The sequence below is a fragment of the Ascidiella aspersa genome, chromosome 7 (assembly GCF_963924565.1).
Source record: "Ascidiella aspersa chromosome 7, kaAscAspe10.2, whole genome shotgun sequence".
Lineage (NCBI taxonomy): Eukaryota > Metazoa > Chordata > Ascidiacea > Phlebobranchia > Ascidiidae > Ascidiella > Ascidiella aspersa.
The window spans coordinates 5,725,475-5,745,238 of NC_139453.1; the positions used below are offsets into that span (position 1 = coordinate 5,725,475).

At 37.6% G+C, this 19,764-nt stretch overlaps 3 protein-coding genes across 3 annotated transcripts; 1 reads left to right on the top strand and 2 right to left on the bottom strand.

Moving 5' to 3' along the window:
• Positions 1–1,684: 1,684 nt before the first annotated feature.
• On the bottom strand, positions 1,685–10,126 carry LOC146137405 (tetraspanin-9-like). Its single transcript, XM_083393225.1, has 5 exons — positions 10,014–10,126; positions 9,012–9,206; positions 8,581–8,739; positions 2,898–3,098; positions 1,685–2,325 (listed from the first exon to the last, which is right to left on the bottom strand). The coding sequence occupies exons 1-5, from the start codon at positions 10,077–10,079 to the stop codon at positions 2,275–2,277; spliced, it is 672 nt and encodes a 223-aa protein (XP_083249351.1). The 5' UTR covers positions 10,080–10,126; the 3' UTR covers positions 1,685–2,274.
• On the top strand, positions 4,961–7,929 carry LOC146137406 (uncharacterized). Its single transcript, XM_083393223.1, has one exon. The coding sequence runs from the start codon at positions 5,017–5,019 to the stop codon at positions 7,585–7,587; it is 2,571 nt and encodes an 856-aa protein (XP_083249349.1). The 5' UTR covers positions 4,961–5,016; the 3' UTR covers positions 7,588–7,929.
• Positions 10,127–12,838: 2,712 nt separating the features above from the next.
• Positions 12,839–19,739, bottom strand: LOC146137407 (tetraspanin-18-like). Its single transcript, XM_083393224.1, has 5 exons — positions 19,579–19,739; positions 17,838–18,032; positions 16,157–16,327; positions 15,515–15,769; positions 12,839–13,649 (listed from the first exon to the last, which is right to left on the bottom strand). Exons 1-5 carry the CDS (start codon positions 19,639–19,641, stop codon positions 13,596–13,598), a joined length of 738 nt encoding a protein of 245 aa, XP_083249350.1. The 5' UTR covers positions 19,642–19,739; the 3' UTR covers positions 12,839–13,595.
• Positions 19,740–19,764: the final 25 nt, after the last annotated feature.

The window sequence follows — 19,764 nt, forward strand, 5'->3', positions numbered from 1 at the left end:
ATCACTTATTACAATCAAAGCTCTGTTTAAATCTCTTTGCTCATAGGCCATTGCCTTCTGTGACGCAATAAAAGTCAATATACAATCACGCTCATTTTTTTAGTATTAAATAGCAAACGGAATAATTTTTCCTATGGAAAAGAAGTCTGAAGTTGGAAAAAGAAAAAAATGCACGAACACTTCTATTGTTTCAGATACATGCTTTTTATTTCTCTAGAATTTGCTATATGCGTACTACGGCTGTAACACTTTATTATATGTGCAACGTGTTGAATCAAAAATGAAACACAAATGTGAGCTTACAAAAGCATAGTTATGACCTTGAGAATGCAATCCTGTTAACCACGACTTGTAAATCTAGGTAACTGAATTTAGTGCACTCACAAATTTATAAATGTTAATGCACCCATCTAATTTTTTGCATGTAAACAACACTTCAATCGTCGTCTTACTTTAAACAACCCAAGTACAAACGAGCATACCGCAACAGTTTGACGAATGCGCCCTACAATCATACATGTGAATGTTTAAAAAATTAAACAACCATGCGTTAAACGAACCACAGTTTTACAGCTGCAGAAACTAATGCAGTCCAGTAAGTACAAAGATTGACATGCGAAAACCAATACTCTGATGCAATATTCAAAATCACTAGCTTTTAATTGATCAGTTGCCAGCAGATGCATTCAAAAGACTTGCGAGTGAAGCTGCTTTAGTCCACGTTTTCTTTCAACTCGATTTGAATCGACTTGTTTTTCACTCACCACCTCACTCTGTTACATCACAATGGCCCATTGCTCCCTCCTTCTCTCTCCCAGCTTCTCTCCACTTAGACAAGAGAGAAAAAGGGGCACCTGTTTCCTTTTCTTTTGTAACAAAAACAACGCGCAGAAAATGGCGCGGAAATGCTAAACGGCCTCGTTGTCAACAGTGGACCTGGCAGAAGGGCTTTTGCACCTCTTCACCTAACTCTCTGCTGGATTGAATGATTTTCCCGCCTAATAAACCGAATGTTGTTCTAGAGCAGCAAAGCTATCTGGACGGCCCAGATTCTGCCTTGACTGAAACTAGAGGCGACCTACTAATTGGCTGCTCATCTCCGATGCAGTGAACAACTGATAAATGTTTACAGTTGACATTATAAGAATTAGATAATAACATAGAATTTTAGATTAACATTCGGCCCACTGAAAATTTTAGTGAAAAACAAGGTATAAAGAATGCACCCATGACATTTTTTAATTATTTTTCCTATTACCATTGGATCAACAGTTTCTAAATACGCATTTCATATGGTAAACTTATCACTAATAAGGTATAAAGAATACAATCAGGACATTTTAATTAAGTTTTACAATTACCATTGGATCAAGAGTTTAAACTTATCACCTTATTACGTACTGTTTAACTTAGCGATGGCCCTTAAAACGAAAACTGACCAGGCATTGCAAAATTGTCATTGGGTAGTTTGTGATGCCAATTATACCGGACAGCAATTCGCGACGCAAAAGCGTTTATCCTTTGAATAAATAATTCATGTTCTTTACAAACATGTCCCATCCGTCTGTTAGGCTGACGTTAAAATGTGCTTACAGTGATTGCTTTGATCAGATAAAACTCGTGACCTTGCAAAACCCCGTGCTGTAATATACTTTCTCCTAAAACACCAAACGAACACTCAACGTATATTGATGTTTATTAGAAGGCTAGAGGAAAAACGGCGCCACTTGATTGTAAAACGGTTGTTCAGTCGTAGTAACATAAAACAAAATGACTTTGCAAAATCGGTAATGACGCTATCTACAATCACATTTCCCAGGAGCGTGAAAATGCGCTAGCTGAAGTACTACATATTTAGCCGATTTTGCTTTCAACAATGTATAACAGGGTATTGTGTGTTCTGTAAAAAGCTCAAATACAACAATGGGTGGTCGAGCAATAATCATAAATACAAGGACATATATTACTTTGAAATGCTGAATCCCGTTTTTGCATAAAATAGTAATAATACTTGGACAAATTTATGTTGTAATGTATTGGTCTCGACTTCGTAAAAACACTTGTTACAACACTTTGTTTAGCATGTACAACTTGGTAGACATATAAGGCTAAAAAATTGAAAAGAAAACTCCTGTTTGATATCAAATAAGCATATTTAAGTTAGGTGGAATGCGGTATTAGTACGCTACACCAATATAAAACAAAAATGTAAAATATATCTTGTTGCCTCAATAAATATGCAACAATTGTTACGTCTTTTGTGGCGTTAATCCATCAATCCATCACTTGTCTGAGTGCATAGGCTCCGGAGCACATCGAAAGAAGCTGAAAAAAACGACAATAAATAAATATGTCAATTTAAAAAAATAATTTATAGTAAAAGCAATAGCTCAACATTTCATTCAAAGAAGTATTTGGCTTTGGTTTTTAAACTGCTAAACATACATCACCAAAACAGTCAATTGTGCCCAATTCATAAATAAATTAACACGTGGCATTAGCTGAAAACACTTTATTATGTCGGAATAATGTTCTTAATTTTGGCAAGGTGACGTCAACTTTGTGTAAACATAGATAATAAAATTCGAATTACAGTAGTTTGTAGCTGAAAAATGTTGATTTAGCGAGTGTCGAATTTTATCAAAATATCCACGACAAATTTGGTTTGCACTTATTTTGATAATAATCAATTAATGAGTCAAAAAAATACTTTATATTTTGGATCACAGTTTTACACAAATTTTTTGGCAAATAGACTTAAATAAATTAAAAATTAACAAGTGACATTTTTTTACGATTCCGTTAATAATTGCTTCCCCAGTTATATTATAAACACCGCTTACCACCATCACCCTGAGACTACCGCTTACCACAATCATCCTAACCCTACCGCTTACCACAATCGCAATGATCCCGGCTCCGACGCCCCCTATGGCGTAGAAGAAGAGTTTGAGCAGTTCGCCGCATCCCTCGAGAAACCTGGTGTCCGATGAGTCGGTGCAGCTGCTCGGCTTGTCAGAACAACAGCTGGAAGGGAGGTTTGGGTATTCGGATCTGGGTTTCCAATCCGTGTAGTCTTGGATGCCGCAGCACTTCAGCTGCATTATGCAAAATACGGTTACTGTTGGCTGAATAAGACCACTTGTAAAATAGCAGTGTTGTAAACAAGTAAATTTAAGACTTCCCCGTACAAAAGTCCCTGTAAAGTCATTTAAAAACAACTTTAAGTCCAAGTAAAGTCATTTGTGAAAGAACCTAAGTCCCAGTCAAGTCATAATTAAAGCAAACTAATTTCAAGGCCATGTCATAAAAAATAAATCTTAAACCATTAGGTAAACGTAACTCAAAAATAAAGCAAAACACAACATATAGCAAGCAAATTTGTTTTTATGTTTGTGTTTAAACTTGAGATAAATAACCCAATTTTATGGTGAAAGCGTTTTAAATTTGGGGTAAAGTCATTTGTCCAGAAGACTTGGGCAAAAGTCATTTGGTCCAAAAAACTTAAGTCCAGTCAAGTCTTTAACTTAATTCATTAAAACACTGTAAATAGGATCAATAATTTTGGCACATGTTGCGTCGACTTTAACAGAAAGTAAATTACAGGGCTTCGGGTTGGCCTTCAGTTCCATCTATTCTCGAAAGTCTCATAATTTTATAGGTAAAGCTTTCTGTGGCATTTTGTGCTTTAAGGGGAAAATTCTGGAATATATTGTTTTTTTGTTTGACTATAACAGAAGATTTGAAATAATTCAGGGAGAAATTGGCCAATTTTACCTAGTTCGACTTAAAGGGAATATAAAGGAAAATACATTTTTTGGGGGGAAAATGATGCCTTGATAAACGAAATAAGTTGTCGCTTTACAGGAAATTTTAACTACTTTTGGAAAATATCTTGGTTGAATTTTTTTAATTTTCCACTTTCCGAAAACAGTGAAAGGGTAAGAGGAAAAACAGGAACTATTTTGCTCGCTCAAATTGAATGTTTTCACTTCAAGCGTCTAGTCCACAATAGTAAGGTAAATGGCAGCGCAGAATTTACATGAGAACTGTTTGACGTCAATCGTGTAATTAATACTGTACAGGACAGAACAAAGATTAAATACCGCACATTGCTCGTTCTACTGACCGCTGCGTCTTTCCAGAAGCATAAAGCTATTTCAGATAATAAATTTAACTGTGTTACTTTAGAGGATGCAATGTATAACTATCACGAAAAAAACTTCATTTTCCAGGGGCTGGCTAAAATTAAAGACTGTAAAAGTATGAGGAGGCAAAATATGATCATCACCCCAAGGTAAACTGGTACAAGCACCAAGGCAGATCTTTTAGTTTTTGCAAAACGCAGCTGTGCAAACGTTTGGAGTCGATTGTGTTTAATTATATCACAATAATAGATGAGTATGTTGTGTACAGTGAGGGCTATAAAAACAGAACAGCAAAAAGAGTAAACCGCGCCGCAAAATCATCGTTGCTGGGTGTTTAATTACAAGGCAATAACAACTGCTGGGGGTTGTTTACGCTGAAAACCAGGCTGAAGTAACTGTGATTACTGAAGCAAAGCCGTTTCGCTGTGACGCCTTTCAATGTCTTCAGAATCCTATGGCAAGGTTAAAATGCACTTGTCTGTGTTCCGATCAGCGTGTGCTATTAGCACGCTTTAATCTAGAAATAAATCGCTATCTTGCAGACTAAAACAGTATAGACTTTCTTGTCTCAGTCAAAATCAGTCACTATAGGTTCTAGTTTATAAAAGAGAAATATATTTCGCCAATCACGGCATCATCAGTCTCTTATTCAAATAGAATCTTGCAGACTACTGTTAAAAAATACAAATATTTACCAAACGGACTTAAACTAAGCTAATATGGAAGCCATTTTCTATACTTATTTAACATTGTGAAACCAATATAACTACAGAAGAAGCCATTATGACCAATTTTCTTTTTTTTTCAGCACGTAGAGTGTATTTTCCAACACAGTAATATAGCAATTGGTTTTAAGCATTTTGTAGCAATGGCCGTAGAACCAACTTGGATTAACCGGCGCATTCTTTACTTCGAAATGGTGGATAACGTGTACAAAAGAACTAGACAACAGCATTTGAAGCGATCCGATTACCACCTGAATGCATACGAGCACTATCTATCGGTGAAACTGAAGTGGAACTGTGACTATCGCGGTAGAGAGGTTGACACTGAGGTTACGGCTCAGCTGATACGAGCCATGGGAATCGTCTACATGCTTAGGAGCCCCAGCAAGGTTGACCTTATCAAGTCTGCCGTCCTGCTAAACGCAGCTGTCATCAGAGCACCAAAAAACGTCGCCGTGATTGAAAGGGACTTGTCTAAATTGTGTCTACATGTGCTGGAACTTTGTAAAGCAGACAAGAAAAATGCGGACCTAAGAGAGGCCGCAAGGGACTGTAAGGCTAAGTTTAAAAAGCTGCGACAAAAAGTTAAGGACGTTCTTGGGAGCGTCGTTCCTATGAGTGACATTCAATACCCTGAAATGGAAACTGGTGGCAAGTTATCGGTTATCAGGAGCCTTCAGACCGAAGTGACTGATACTTACAGTAGCGCGATGGCCGATATAATGGAGTTTTGCGTTGGGGTTAGGGATGAAAAACCTTGTGAGTACGCATTGGTGGCGATGGGTTCACTCGCAAAGAACGAAATCACGCCGTATTCCGACTTCGAAAACTGCATTGTCCTACAAGATGGCGTCGAAAAATGGAGAAACTACGAAGAAATCTTGGAACACTTTCGCTGGACAGCCGTCCTTTTCCAAATCGTACTTGTAAACATGGGCGAGACAATCATTCGCTTTATGGACATTTCCACCATCAAGGATTGGATCTTTGATGCTCACACCCCTTGTGGGGTTTGTCCCGACGGATTTGACCCACAGGCGGCAAAGAACCCCCTGGGGAGGCAGCAGATTACCCAGCGGAAACCCTGGGTGACTGAGCTCATTAAACCGGTACAGGAGATGCTGGAATATTGCAGGCCTCAGGAAGATGTAAAGAACGGCTACAGACTTGCTGATATGCTCACCAAGACTTCGTTTGTGTGCGGGAATGAGAAGCTATACGAAAACTTTAACACACAGACTTTAAACCGAGTCAAGCAGTTGAACCAGTCCGAAGAGTTGCGGCGGTGTGTAAAGATGGACATCAGGACCAGCATCATCAACAAGTTCCTTTTTGACCAGGAGTTCGAGAACTTTGACATCAAGAGGATCGTCTTCAGGAGCACAACTCTCTTCCTATCCATGCTCCGACGCGTCTGGGAGACTTCGAGCCTTTCCTCTTTCGGGATCATTGAAGAGCTTGAAAGTCGCGGAATAATAACAGAGGAATTCGCGCGGAGACTAATGTTTGCGGTGGCTGTGGCTACAGAGACTAGATTAAGGTTTTACAGCGCCGAGGGCGAACACAATGACTTCTTGCCTGTTACCAAAACTGGTTCATCACTGGTTACGCTCTTGGGTCGTCCGGTTGCTGTTGCCTACTATGAGACGGCTTACGACTTACAATCACTCGTGCTTGACGAATTCGGGCTCTCCGATTGGCGGATGTTCGAAGAACGCGAGAAGACCTCGTACATCCTTTACTCACTCTCGCAGTTCAGCGATTCGCTTGAAGAGTGCAAGCGACAAGGCTGGACCGATCTCAAAAACACAGTAAACCACACGAGGAACAGCAAGCTGCTGACTGGTTTGTGCCTCAACAGGACAGGGCAGTTTCACCTGGCTCTTGAATTTCTCTTGGATGCTAAAAAAAGCTACGAAATCACGAAAGACCGCTTTCCCTATCTCTACCAGCAGTGCCTGCTGTCCATTTCGAAATGCTACAAGGTGCTGCACAACTACGAGGGAGTCTTCCGCTATCTTTACTTGGTAAACGTCGAAGCGGAAAAGATCTTCTCAAAGAATGTTCTCGAATCTTTGATGTGCCAGAGAGAAAATGAATCGAGCGATCCGCTACAGCAGAGTCATTCAGAAATCGCCGAGTCCCTTCATTTCCAGGGCGCGTCTCTTATCGCGGGACGCAAACCCGAAGCCCTGCGTTTTCTGCAGCGCGAGCTTTACATACGACAGAAGTCAAGTTCATCCTGGCAGAAGGACAAGAAAGTGGGTAAGTGCTTCAAGGCAATCGGTGAGTTTTACATGGTTGTGTCAGAAGATTGCGTCAAGGCGCTTGAAAACCTTACAATGGCAAAGCAGATCCTAATAAGCTCTCCAATCAAGTGCAAGACTATCTTCAAACTGGACACGGACATCGGGACCTGTTACCTGCAGCTTCACGTCTACGACGTCGCTTTAAAGTTCTTTCTTTCGGCGCTCAAACTTCGCAAGCAGCTACCTTCCGACTGTACGAAGGCAAAGAGCCTGGGTCAGTGCTACATGAACGTGGGTATCGCCTACCGGACAAACAACGACTTGGAAAATGCCCTGATGAACTTTATAGCCGCGAAAGAAGAAGCCAACAGGTTTTCTCACGACCCAGGAAATACCCTCTTGTCGATGGCCTGCGACAGATTAATAAACACGATTTTAATCCTTCAAGCGCAGGTAGCACACTAAAGCATACCTGATTTATCGTTGTTTTATTTTATATATATGTTGACTCCCGCGCCTGGATAAAGTTTGTTTCGCATACAGTAGTTTGTCGTTAATACATATGCAGCTTTTTAATGGTTTTCGTGTTTTATTAGAAGTGCAACTCGAGTTTGCATCTAATCCATATAGGTATTTTTATAGCACTAAACGCCGGCTATCTCTGACTTGCACTACTTATTAAAGCTATAAACAACTCTAAAATTTGTAAAGGACTGTACAGAAGTAAAACAGATAAGTAATAAGTGCATGTGTTTTTCTGTGTATTTAAGTATATGTTAACAACCTCTTCCCCTTAATCTAACTATGTTTCGTTACGGAAAATACCAACTCACCTTTTTTGAAAACAATTCTTTAAACAGCATCACAAGGAAGGTCTCTAAACTAAGTAATCAATCGACCAGTTCGAGTTTACCTGGCTCATTATTAAATACGTATTTGGCGTCAAACACTGCTCTGAGTAACATCATCAAGGGTTGGGAAACGCCGATAAAACCACTTGACAATTAAAAGTAAAAGGCACCAAATTAAGTTGAGGAGTATTTAAGTTTTAAAACACTGAATGAACAGAAAGTTTTCACGCCTTTAGTCTAAGGCAGAGGTTCTTAAACCTTTTTTAAAACCACCCTAAGTTTTTTTTAGGGGTCGCGTGGACCACGGTAGGCCAAAAAATTTAAAAACTGACGTCATAAATTTACGTCACAATACAAATAAACTTCATAAGTCTGCTAATTTAAAAGTGTTAAAGTGAAACGGTCCAAAAATGTGAAAGTGAAATGGAGTCTTGATAAAGTCAGTGCAAAACCGTTTTATTTTTAATTAAACTGTTTTCTTTGACATATTGATTTACTTCTTAAATATACCCTAATATTTCAATTAGGCGTTCGTAGACCCCTTAAAACTAGTTCACGAACCCCCCAGTTTCACGGACCCCTATGACCCTTGGTCTAAGGCACCTACCACGCCCTGTATTTTGTCCCATCCTTGTCTAACGCTGCTGTCGTTGTTGTAACGCGTGATGCTTGTTTGAGCCTCGTCGGTGGCGATTGGGAAGAAGACGAAGGGGAGAACCGAACCCACGACCTGAAGAATCAGCACCAAGAAGAAAACTACCAGGTACTGCTCAAAACAAGGGAAGGAGAAGGTTAATTTGTGCTTTACAGTAGACGGTCGCCAATTTAAAAAAAAAAATCTTAAACAAAAACACCCAATAAAGTCCTCTTTTAACAAATATATTTAATAAAAAGGCATTTACAAGTATAAAGCAAAGTCGTTAAAAAAAGTAACGCGTCAGTGAGTGAAAGTTAGAAAGTTGAGCTCAAAAAATTAAGTAGAGAGTATAGGCTACACCCACAAGACCAAGAAAAGTAAATCTTCCCTGTCGTTCTTACCACAGCAATAAGATGCTTGTTGGAAAGCACGACAGCCAAGCACCCGAACACCGACACGAAAAGCAATAACGCCCCAACTGCTATCATGATGTACACGGCCGTGAAAATACCGTTGTCTGCGCTCAGCAAGCTTCGAAATTCTCCAACGGTTACTGCAGACCAAGTTCCGAGCCCCACAATTCCGATACCTGCCATCTGAAATGGATAGGGAAAGTGAATATGTATCTTCCAGGGTTGTAAACAAGTCATTTTAAAAAGACTTATGCCCAGTCAAGTCATTTAAATTATTATTCTAGTCCTAACAAATTCTTTTGAAAAAATAACAAGTCACCAGTTGCCTAAGTCAATATAAGAGCAGGTGAACTTAAAGACAAGGCAATGATAAGAAAATTTAACGTTAAACATTAAAATTGCTAAACTCGTCGAATATGAGCAATAATTCAACAAAATATATAAAAGCAAAATATACAGCAAGCTAGATGTTACATGCAAAAATCAAGATAAATATCAAACATATAAGTTATTTGACGCAATGACTCAAGTCTAAATGAAATCATTTGCAAAAAAGACTTCAGTCAAGTCATTTGCTCAAAAGACTTAAGTCAAGTCATTTGTCCAAAAGACTTAAGTCAAGTCAAGACATTTGCTCAAAAGACTTAAGTCAAGTCAAGTCATTTGTCCAAAAGACTTGAGTCAAGTCAAGTCATTTGCTCAAAAGACTTAAGTCAAGTCAAGTTATTTGTCCAAAAGACTTAAGTCAAGTCATGTCATTTGAAAACATTGACTTATGTTTACTTAAAGTGATTGATTTAAGCCATTACAACAGACGTAACAGAAATAATAAAATTAGGTAAAAAACAATGCAACATATGTTTTACTAGCCCGTGTGCGTTTTGATGATTTTGCTCTGATGTAAAACATAAGAACAGTTTCCAAAAGTGCTTAGTTTTCGTGTTACAACGCTTTGGCACAGCGGATTTGTTTTCAGTTTTACTCACGTACCGCAACCAGAAAGTTGAGGAACAGAACCAGGCACCGTACAGTTCCGCTAACTTCGTCACTCGCCATGATTAAATTAATCAATTTACAACAAACTGTAAATAAAAAGACATAAGTACGATTATGACAGTAAACAATATGTTCATGCAAACCAGGGCTGCGGAGTCGGTTAAAAATAACCCGATTCCGACTACCGAGTCCGACTCCGGCCAAAAAAATAAACCCGAGTCCGACTCCCGAGTACCGAGTCCGACTCCGGACAAATGTGCGATTTCGTCGGGTACCGAGTCCGGCCCTGACTCTACAACTTGTATTTCAACCATTTACGTAACTAAAATAAGGTGGATATTCAGCAATCCACTTACAGGTGTGTCGTATAAATCATTCACTCACAAAACATAGTTGGAAAACATTCAATCATGTGTTATTCCACCTTTACAATTTCAGATTGGCGGCCATATTAGTTTTAAAAGTTGGCACTGCGCATGCGCATGTCGGACTCGGGTAGTTTTACGTGGTCTTACTCGAGTCCCGAGTCTCGAGTTCGACTCCAGCTAAACAAACCGACTCCTCGAGTCCCGAGTCCGACTCCGACTCCGCAGCCCTGATACAAACATGACAAGTTAACAATTTTGACGGTAAAAAGTTAAATATTCCTATAAAAATGAGCTACCACAGCGGTCAAAAATATTAAATTAACCCAAAATATTTGTGTTAGGGTGCGGGTTAGCGTTTGGGTGAGGGTAGGTCAAATAGTATTATATTTGTTATTTACCAATAATACTTGCCCTACCCAAACCCCACCATAACCCAAATAATGTTCGTTGTGGTAGGATTCTCGACCAGTCCCCAAAAAACAAAGCAACAAAGACCTGATAAAGTTAAGCTTTTATCTAAATTAAAAGATGTTTGCATAAATGCAATCATAATTATATATGTAGTGCCTTGCTAACCACTAACTTGTCACTAACCATAATTAAAATAGACAAAACCAGCCATAGTTCGAGTTTATTTTAAACACAATTAATTCAGACAAACCATAGTTAACTTCCAGTTAAAACAGAATCCTAGTAAGCTAAAAGTGACGTACATTCTTATCCCTGGTTTTCATTCATATTGTCGTAACTAACTTGTCAAAATTTGCCACCTATGATTATGCTGTAAATTTTACCGCTCCCATGAAGTAATAAGAAAGAGTCCAGCTAATAAAGTCAAATTTAAATAGTTTTAAACTAAGCTATCTTCCCTCTGGTTTGCCCCAACACAGTTGTACAGATTCTGTTACGTCACAATGCGGTTGCGCCAGTCCATTGTTTGGGCTAGTAACTTGATCCGATGAGAATTGACAAACCCGATTGAAAACATTCTACTAATATGGCGTGATAGTTGTTTCATTGTGATGTTATGTACAAAATCATAGTTGTGTTAATGGATTGGTAATTTCTATGCTGGGATTTACGCTGGCGCTTTCTTGTTTAAAAATTTTGATGGACTAAAATGCCAGGTTTCTCCCTCGAATATAAGATGTTTGCTGGACCTTTGGGATAAAAAAATAAATGGCAAATCGTTGTTCTTTATGGGCTTAAACTAAACTTGCGGAGAAATTCAGTTTTTGATCATAGCAAAGCTTGTTTAGCTTAGAAGAGACTTCTAGTCTGCTGGATTTAAAAAAATTGGTTTTCCTTATAAATCTGGAAAACAAGTTTCTTAATTCAGGATATTACTGAATACAGACAAAGTAAACCTTCCGTCTTTATTGACCACAGATTTGAACTTTCTCTGTGGCTTAGACCAAAATTGAAAAATAAAACAACAAAAAGCAACTACTTTTCTAAACAGAAGTCCCAATAAAAAATCACATTAAAATCGGTTCTTTCGTTGTGCAGCAAACAAGACAGGGTTTTTAACTTATTGTTCTCCCCGAACTTATTGACTTGAGACACCGCCCAAGTGTTTTTGTAAAGTTTAGCACATTTTCAAACATTATACAACAAGCCTGTTTTAATAAATACCTGGGTAGCAGGGTAGAAAGTAGAATAAATTTCTAACTGGAACGCATTAGAATTTTTAGATATGACGTCACATGGTTACGTCATAACAGTCCGTCTAAAATAGGTAAGCTTGAGAAATCGCAAGTTATAGTTCGATGTAGCGCACAAATATGCAGCTGAAAACCGAACTTAGATACAATCAAGGAGATGGCGTGATGGTCTGGTAACATTTACGGCGTATCGGTAATCTTTCAGCAATAATTTTACTGAAACTCCATTCCTGAACCGTTGCGGCTTACATTCACCATTACTGCAGTGTTTGAAACAGGTAAATTTTAAACGAAATGAATACCAAGTCATTACTTAAATCTGAGTTATAAAATAGCAAGGCAAGTCCCGGTTGGACAAAGTAACCAAAAGCGGGAACAAACAATAAGACCTACAGGGCAACATATCTAAAGCAGAATAATCTATAAACCATGGTATTAAGACCATCGACATAATAAAACCAAATACGCAGTAATATCCGCGACAGAATGAAAACCTCATCGTCTGAATAGCTAAACCTGTCGATATTAGTCCTAAATTCACCGGAATGAAGCCTAAATTCATCAGAATAAGGCCTAAATGGCCAAAAACGCTTAAAGCTTAAGGTAGATGCTGTGGGACGATTGGGGGCCGTCGGTATTGGCCGTTTTGTTGTCGACGTTTGGACGCCCTAAGTTGACCTTTTTTTTTGGGGGGGGGGTCAGAAGCGCACATGAATAAACATTAAATTTAGTTACAACGCGGCCTGACATTCAAAATAAACTGATACTATAGCATAAATAAACGCTGTACTGTCATAAGTGTATTACAAAATACACCGTCGAATCGACCGCGCGGGCGCGCTAGAGATCACCACAAAAGCAAAACATGATTCTAAACTTGGAAACATAGTTGGAGGGCTGAAACGTGTTAAGTACGCAAAGGGGGATAAAAGCGATAAAAGCAATACATATATATAAACACTAATGTTAACTGGCACATAATAACAAACGGCCAGACTAAAATGTACCACAAACAACAAGATTTTTTTAAATAAAATTCACGATCGAGTATTTAAACCGAAAAATCCATGACACTTACATGACGAGACTGCGATAGGACAAATTGCGTTAATTTAATGCAATATGATCAACATAGGATGGTGCCACACAATAATTCGAAAAAACGCAAATCGATTCAGAAACATTAATCAAAAGACATAATAATCTCAAAGCTGTAATCCAACTTGAGAAAAGGGCGCAATAGGTTTAAAAACTAATATTAAATTCAGACAACGTAGTGCATTGTTCAACAAAAATCACAAAGCTCTTTTATATACGTCATAATAACGGGCTTGTTAAGAGGTAAAGCAGCATTTTGGGCGCAAGCCACTGCAATATAAAGTGTAGGGACAGGAAATTTAAATAGTCAACTTTAAGGCAAATTCGGTGATTTAAAAGATCGGACGAAACGCAGTATCTGTGTGGCGGGGTTTTATGTACAAAGGGTGGCGTTGCGCTCCGGTGCGCACGTCTCGGTCGGGTGCGCATGTTCAGCGGTGCGTGACTCAGTTGTCGTCAACGGCGCGGAACAAACAGCAGGTAAAGATCAAGGCTAGAAGCTAAAAAGTAAAATAGAAGGTTAATATTTTGTTTAATACCATTTTAACTACGAAAATAAGATCAAGCCTCAATTAATATTAACCAAAGTCATTTATTGCAAAAATGAAGTGTAGCCCTACATAAACATATCGTTAAATTTGAGTTTTTCTGGCTTGTTATGCTAACCGCTATTTGGGGAAGAAAAATACTAACATTATTACGGCTGTTTTTTGTTTAGGTAAAACACAATACAAAATGTTAAAATATACTAGCTTAGAATTAGCTGCATTATTTTCGATTACACTCTCTTTTAATAGTGTAAATTTTTTCGACTGCCGGATTTCTGAACAACGGTTTTTGGTTTAAGTTTTTAATAAACTTTATTTTAGTTGAAATAAATTAAATTTTAGCAGTTTTTAAAGAAACAGTTTTTTACGCGAAAACCGCAGAAAAAAACAACAAAGCTATTAGAATAAATCAATTTGGAACGTTCCATTCGGCAATCCCCGCCTATTTTAAAGCGCTGAAAACCTCTCGATTTGTTATTACGTCACCAAGGCTATTGTTACGCGATAATAGATTCCGGATCGAATCGATAAACAGTGATTATTCGCGAGACACGGCCAGCGAAGTAATTTAATTACGGCCTGAAAATCAATTTTAGTGAAATTTAACACAATTTGGGAACATCAACCTTCGCCTAGGGAGAATTAAATCAGTTAAAAATTAGAAGTTGCTAAATTAGTAAAGTCTGCTGGGTTTGTTACAAACTGTTAAGGGAATAAGTTCAGAATTTGCTTTGAATTGAATTGAATTTCGAACATATAGTCATCGCGCAATTCTTAATCGACGCCCAAGCACGTACACATTAACTCATGTGTGTATATAGGGAATCATATTTGAATGTAAGCTACCAGCTATGGCTGTATGGTATTGTACAGGCTTCCTTGTAAAACCGCTATAATTTGACAGACACGACACAAAAATGCCCCTGGCGCTATATCAAGTTTAAGTTATAACCTCGCTTCAAAAAACAGTCAACGTTAAACCTTAACAGCGAAAAACTTATATTTAAAGAACAGTATGACCCGTCAACATAACAAGGAACCCATAACCTTAAAAAAACAGTCGAGTCAATTAAGAAGATAAAGTTACACCTCATTGGACTCCAACAACCAGTTTTGCAATATTAAATCAGACGTGACGACTTAGTTACACTCTATTAACCGTTTTCAAACGATTTGACTGTATCTTTTGGTTTTAAATGATCTAACAGTAATTTGAGTAAAAAGACTTGACTTGGACTTAAGTCATTCTGCCAAATACCTTGGATAAAATTAATGAATATGTTTTAATACAATTGGGTTATTTATCTAAATTTTTGCACGTATAATGATTTTCTTGTTTATTACGTTTTTGTTATTTTTAGTTAGTAATTGCTCATAATAGTTTTACGTTTTACTTTTTATGTCAATGATTTAACTTGAAGTTGAGTTGTTCTTAAAATTACTTAACTTGGGCAATTGATGACTTGGTTTGAGACACGACTTTTAAAAAATACTTTTTTGGTCTTATGTTATTTTTTTAAATGACTTGGACTTCATTTGGGTAGTTGATGACTTGGATTAAGACTTTTGCAAATGACTTGACTTGGATTTAAGTTATTTTTCAAATGACTTGACTTGGACTTAAATTCAAGAATTGAAAAATAACTTGATTACAACGCTGCATAACCATACCTCGGCAGCAAGCACTCCTAAAAACCGATTAAATAGTTTTATTTTTATCTCAATGACATGACTTGGTTCGACTTGGTCAAACGATTACATTAGCTTGGACTAAAGTATTTTCAATATGACTTTTTTACAACACTGCATAACCATACCTCAACAGCAAGCACTCCCAAGCAAACGCCGCCCACAATCCAGTAGGAAGTCTTCAGCTTGGCTTCGCAGCCCAGAGAGTAGAAACCAGTGGTGGCGGAGGCTGACTGACAAGCTGCCTGGTCGGTGAAGCTGCTGTTAAGGGTGTTACCGGTCCTCTGGCAGCAGGAAAGGGGGTAATCGGCATTAGTGGTCGACCTTACCCACACGGTGTTGTCCTTCCAGTTGCTCGGTCCGCTAAATCCGCAGCACTTGAGCTGTTTAAAACGACAAATAACGTTTAAAAGGACAAAATAATAATAGCTGTTTAAAAGGACAAAGTAAGCGGCGTTTTTAGAGGCGATTTTTGGAAAGGTGCAGCTCAACTTTAAGTGGTGGCTGTATTTTTCGTCTATTTTTTATTTTAACATGAATGGAATTTAATCCACTGAAGTTCAAACATATAATTTTTACTTTGAACATTCATATTTTTTCTCTAATTGTACAGTAATCCATTGCACATTACTCATTATCGTATTTACTCTCAAACAAACACATTTTCGTTCTCTTTTTTCTCCTCAAACTACAAACCGAGACTTTTCTTCGCGCCACCATTCCAACACAAACGTGTGACGTCATCAACATTGACGTCACAGCGCACTTACAAGGGTCTGGGTCGAGTCCCAAGCTTCTGTAACCACGTTGTAGGGTTCTTTAGTGGCATTGTACTGGTCGATGCTCGCCACGATTTCTTTGCTCACTTGAGGGTAGAAAACGAACACGAGGATTCCACCGACAATCTCAATGATGAAGATGATTAGAACGATGCCGAAGAACTGGAATGTGGAAGAAAATCGGTTACACCGTCAGTAGTTCGGTTTACAAGTTATCCCCGTTAAGCAAACATATATGTCAGTCACTGCGTTTCAACCTTTTTCTCGACGACCCAATTGCCTAACGTCCCGCGCAAAACGCTAGCGTCGTCCAGTTCACACATAACGCGTTGCCAGCGCTAACAGCAATTTTTCTTGCTCCTAACCGAAACCGTCAAAGTTGAAATATTTCAACTTTCCGCAACCGAGAGCGTTTTTTATAAACGTTTTACGTTAACGCTAGACGCGTCTAGTGTGAACCAGCAGCCTTAAGGGTGAACATAACATCGAAACTTTGGCGACCCAATTCTAGTAAACGAACTTCTAATCGGACAAAACATAAGACAACTTGACTAAATAAACTTGAATTCAATTATTATAATCCACGTTTTAGTATTTCTCTAAATGGGTTTCTTAAATTTTGAACAAATCTTGCTATGGACCGATATCAATAAACATAACCATGTAAACCAAAGTTTAAGCTGCGACCTATAGGTTAGGAAATATTGGATTATAACGTTACTAAGCTATTTTAAATTTATTGGACGACGCACCCAATTATAGCAATTTTATTAAATCTTATTTATCTATCTGACGTTTATAACAGAAAATCGAAATCAATCGCTGTAGTTCAATGAATTTAAATGTACAACGTTAAAGTAAAACATTATATTTGCAAGCATTTTATTACTTTAATTGAATTTCATAATTTTTCTTAATGCTAATGTTTGCGCGGCTATTAGGGATGAAATTTGCGTTTGCGTTCTGAAGTCAATTATTCGATTTTAAATTTAACAATTTTTTTTTCAAGAAATTTAAAACTCTACGTTGAATCGAAAAACAAGACTAAAATGCCTAAATTTAAATGTTAAAAATCGTTAACGTCGGGGCACCGATACCCGCCGATTCTGACAATGGAAAAAAATGAAAATAACTTAACGAAGCTAATGTGCATTCGCTTCTATGTTCATGGCAAAACGGAAGATTTTAATCCACAAGACGCGTGGAAATAAGCCCTAAGGCGGGTATCGGTAAATCGTAAGGAGAAACTTGGAATTTAGTGGCTGACATTTGCAATAATTCTCCTTCTACTGTGCTGCATTTAAACTTTTTATTTATTTCTGTATTTTTCATAATGGCCAAGCATTTTTTTCTGAAAGTCTGCTCCGTCAAATAATGTTTTACGTATCGGTCTTAGCAAATTGAATACTATCATGATTTCAGTTAGTGTTCTGCTCATAAGGGGTCGTTCTTTATGGTCATTTCGTAAGTGGTCTGCTCCTCTTTCCATAAAGCGACCTGCATATTATAATTTTCTTTCCTCTACAACCAGTCTTTATCCAAATTTACAAAACTTTTTTATTTACTTTTCTTAACACAATTTAATGATTTTTTAAGCAATTCGCATAATATCATTTCCCAATTAACCAAAATGCTCCTAAAAGTTTTTAACATCTAAAGAATCGCGACTTACTGTTCCGAGGAGGCACTTGTTCTCCTGGATTGCTCCGCAACATCCCAAGAAAGAAATGATGAGAAGGGCTGCACCGACGGCTATTATGACGTATACGGCATTGAAAATGGCCGGGTTTGTCGACACCAGGGTCATGAACTTTGCCGCGTCCACCGCCGCCCAAATACCAAGGCCTAGGATGGCTCCACCTCCGAGCTGTCGTGACGTAACAGTGGCGTTATTTCAAATGATGCATAATTGAGGAACTTTAAATATGAATATATATTTCGTCCAACAAGGCGCAGTTTTTAAACTTTGCTGTTTTTAAACATGGTTTCCTGTATTTCCTTTAGAGCTTAATGATTGGAGGTTGTAGAAAGACGTAGTAAGAATATCAAAGCCCATACAGAAGTAGGTATCGATAGCTATTTCTGTATGGGCTTTGATATTGTACTTCCTTTTTTTATGAACATCGTTTTAACTTGAACGTTTAAACGCTCGGTTAAGAATAAGGTAAAAAGGGTGGAAACGGAAGGAAATATATTTTGTGTATAAAGAATTATTCGAAATGTTCACTATGTCTACATCTGCATTGGTATTAATATTCGTGTCAGATCGAAATACATTTTGATACTTATAAAAGGTACTTCGGTAAACGATTTTACGGCAATTTAGCTCATCAAATTTTGAATGATAAACTATTGGGAGCTTTAAACAAATTTTAAGTTACAAACAATTTCGAAAAGTTTAAAATTGTGTCCGAAACGAACGTTTCTGTGTAGAACTAAAAAGTGATATTCTAAAATAGAATATAAATCTTTACACAGTCTTTGGATATGAGGCGTAACTGCGTAACGTAGCGAGGGCAAACTGCGTACGTGACCAAAATGTTTTACAACTACATTACACAACAGATTACGTCATATGTGAATTAAATTGTATTGAAAAGGCCACGGTAAAAGCTGAAAGTCTAAATATAGTATACCACAACAAAAGATAAAACAGTTTGAATCATTGACTTGAATTTGTTTTACAACAAAGGTTTTGTACGTAATAGGGCTGCATAGAACCAGAGACTCAACCACACCTTACAAGCCCAGACAATTGATCAAAGCATTAGGTTTACCACATTCTTTTTAAGGTGCGAGAATAATTACTCAATAGGCACGTGAAGATAACTTCACGTGACTTAATTAAGATAAGTCAACACGTGACTGTGTCAATTAAATTCTCATTGCAGGTGATTAAATGAATACATACATTGTCGAACAGGTTAACTTACTTTGATAATTCTTCCACTACTGCTATTAGGCCGAAATCTTTGATTAATACTATTAGGCCGAAAAGAACGCTGGTCTAGAATCCTAACACTCTTTTTACAGTAACGAACGAGTTGTCAGAATTGGCATTGTCAAAAAATAAATAAATATTAGAGAAAAAATATACTAATATACTTGACCCAACCGAACCCAAACACTAACTCGCACCCTAATCAAAATAATGTTAGCAACATAAACCCCCAAACGAAAATGGTAGGATTCTAGACCAGCGCACAGAAATCTTTAGTAAGTTTAAATCAACGTCATACCAATAAACATCATAACTTTCTTTTATTTCAACCCCGAAAGCGAAAAACTGGTTGAATTCAAACATTCTAACCTTCCATGATAGCGTAAACATATACAATTTCATTATATGCCGACGTTATGAACGTCATTGTTACGTTATTCCGAAGGCGAATATTACGTCACAAAGCACTTACAAAGAAGATGAAGTTGAAAATAAACATGGTGTACTTGAGACAATTCATTCCGCAGCCTTCCATCTTCGAATGTTACTATTAAACTTTTATGTTTAAAAATGAAATTGTAGAATTAACGCACGTTCAGTAAACTACGTCCTGTTGACAAAAAACATATCTTTATTAAAAGTCTAATCACACTATTTC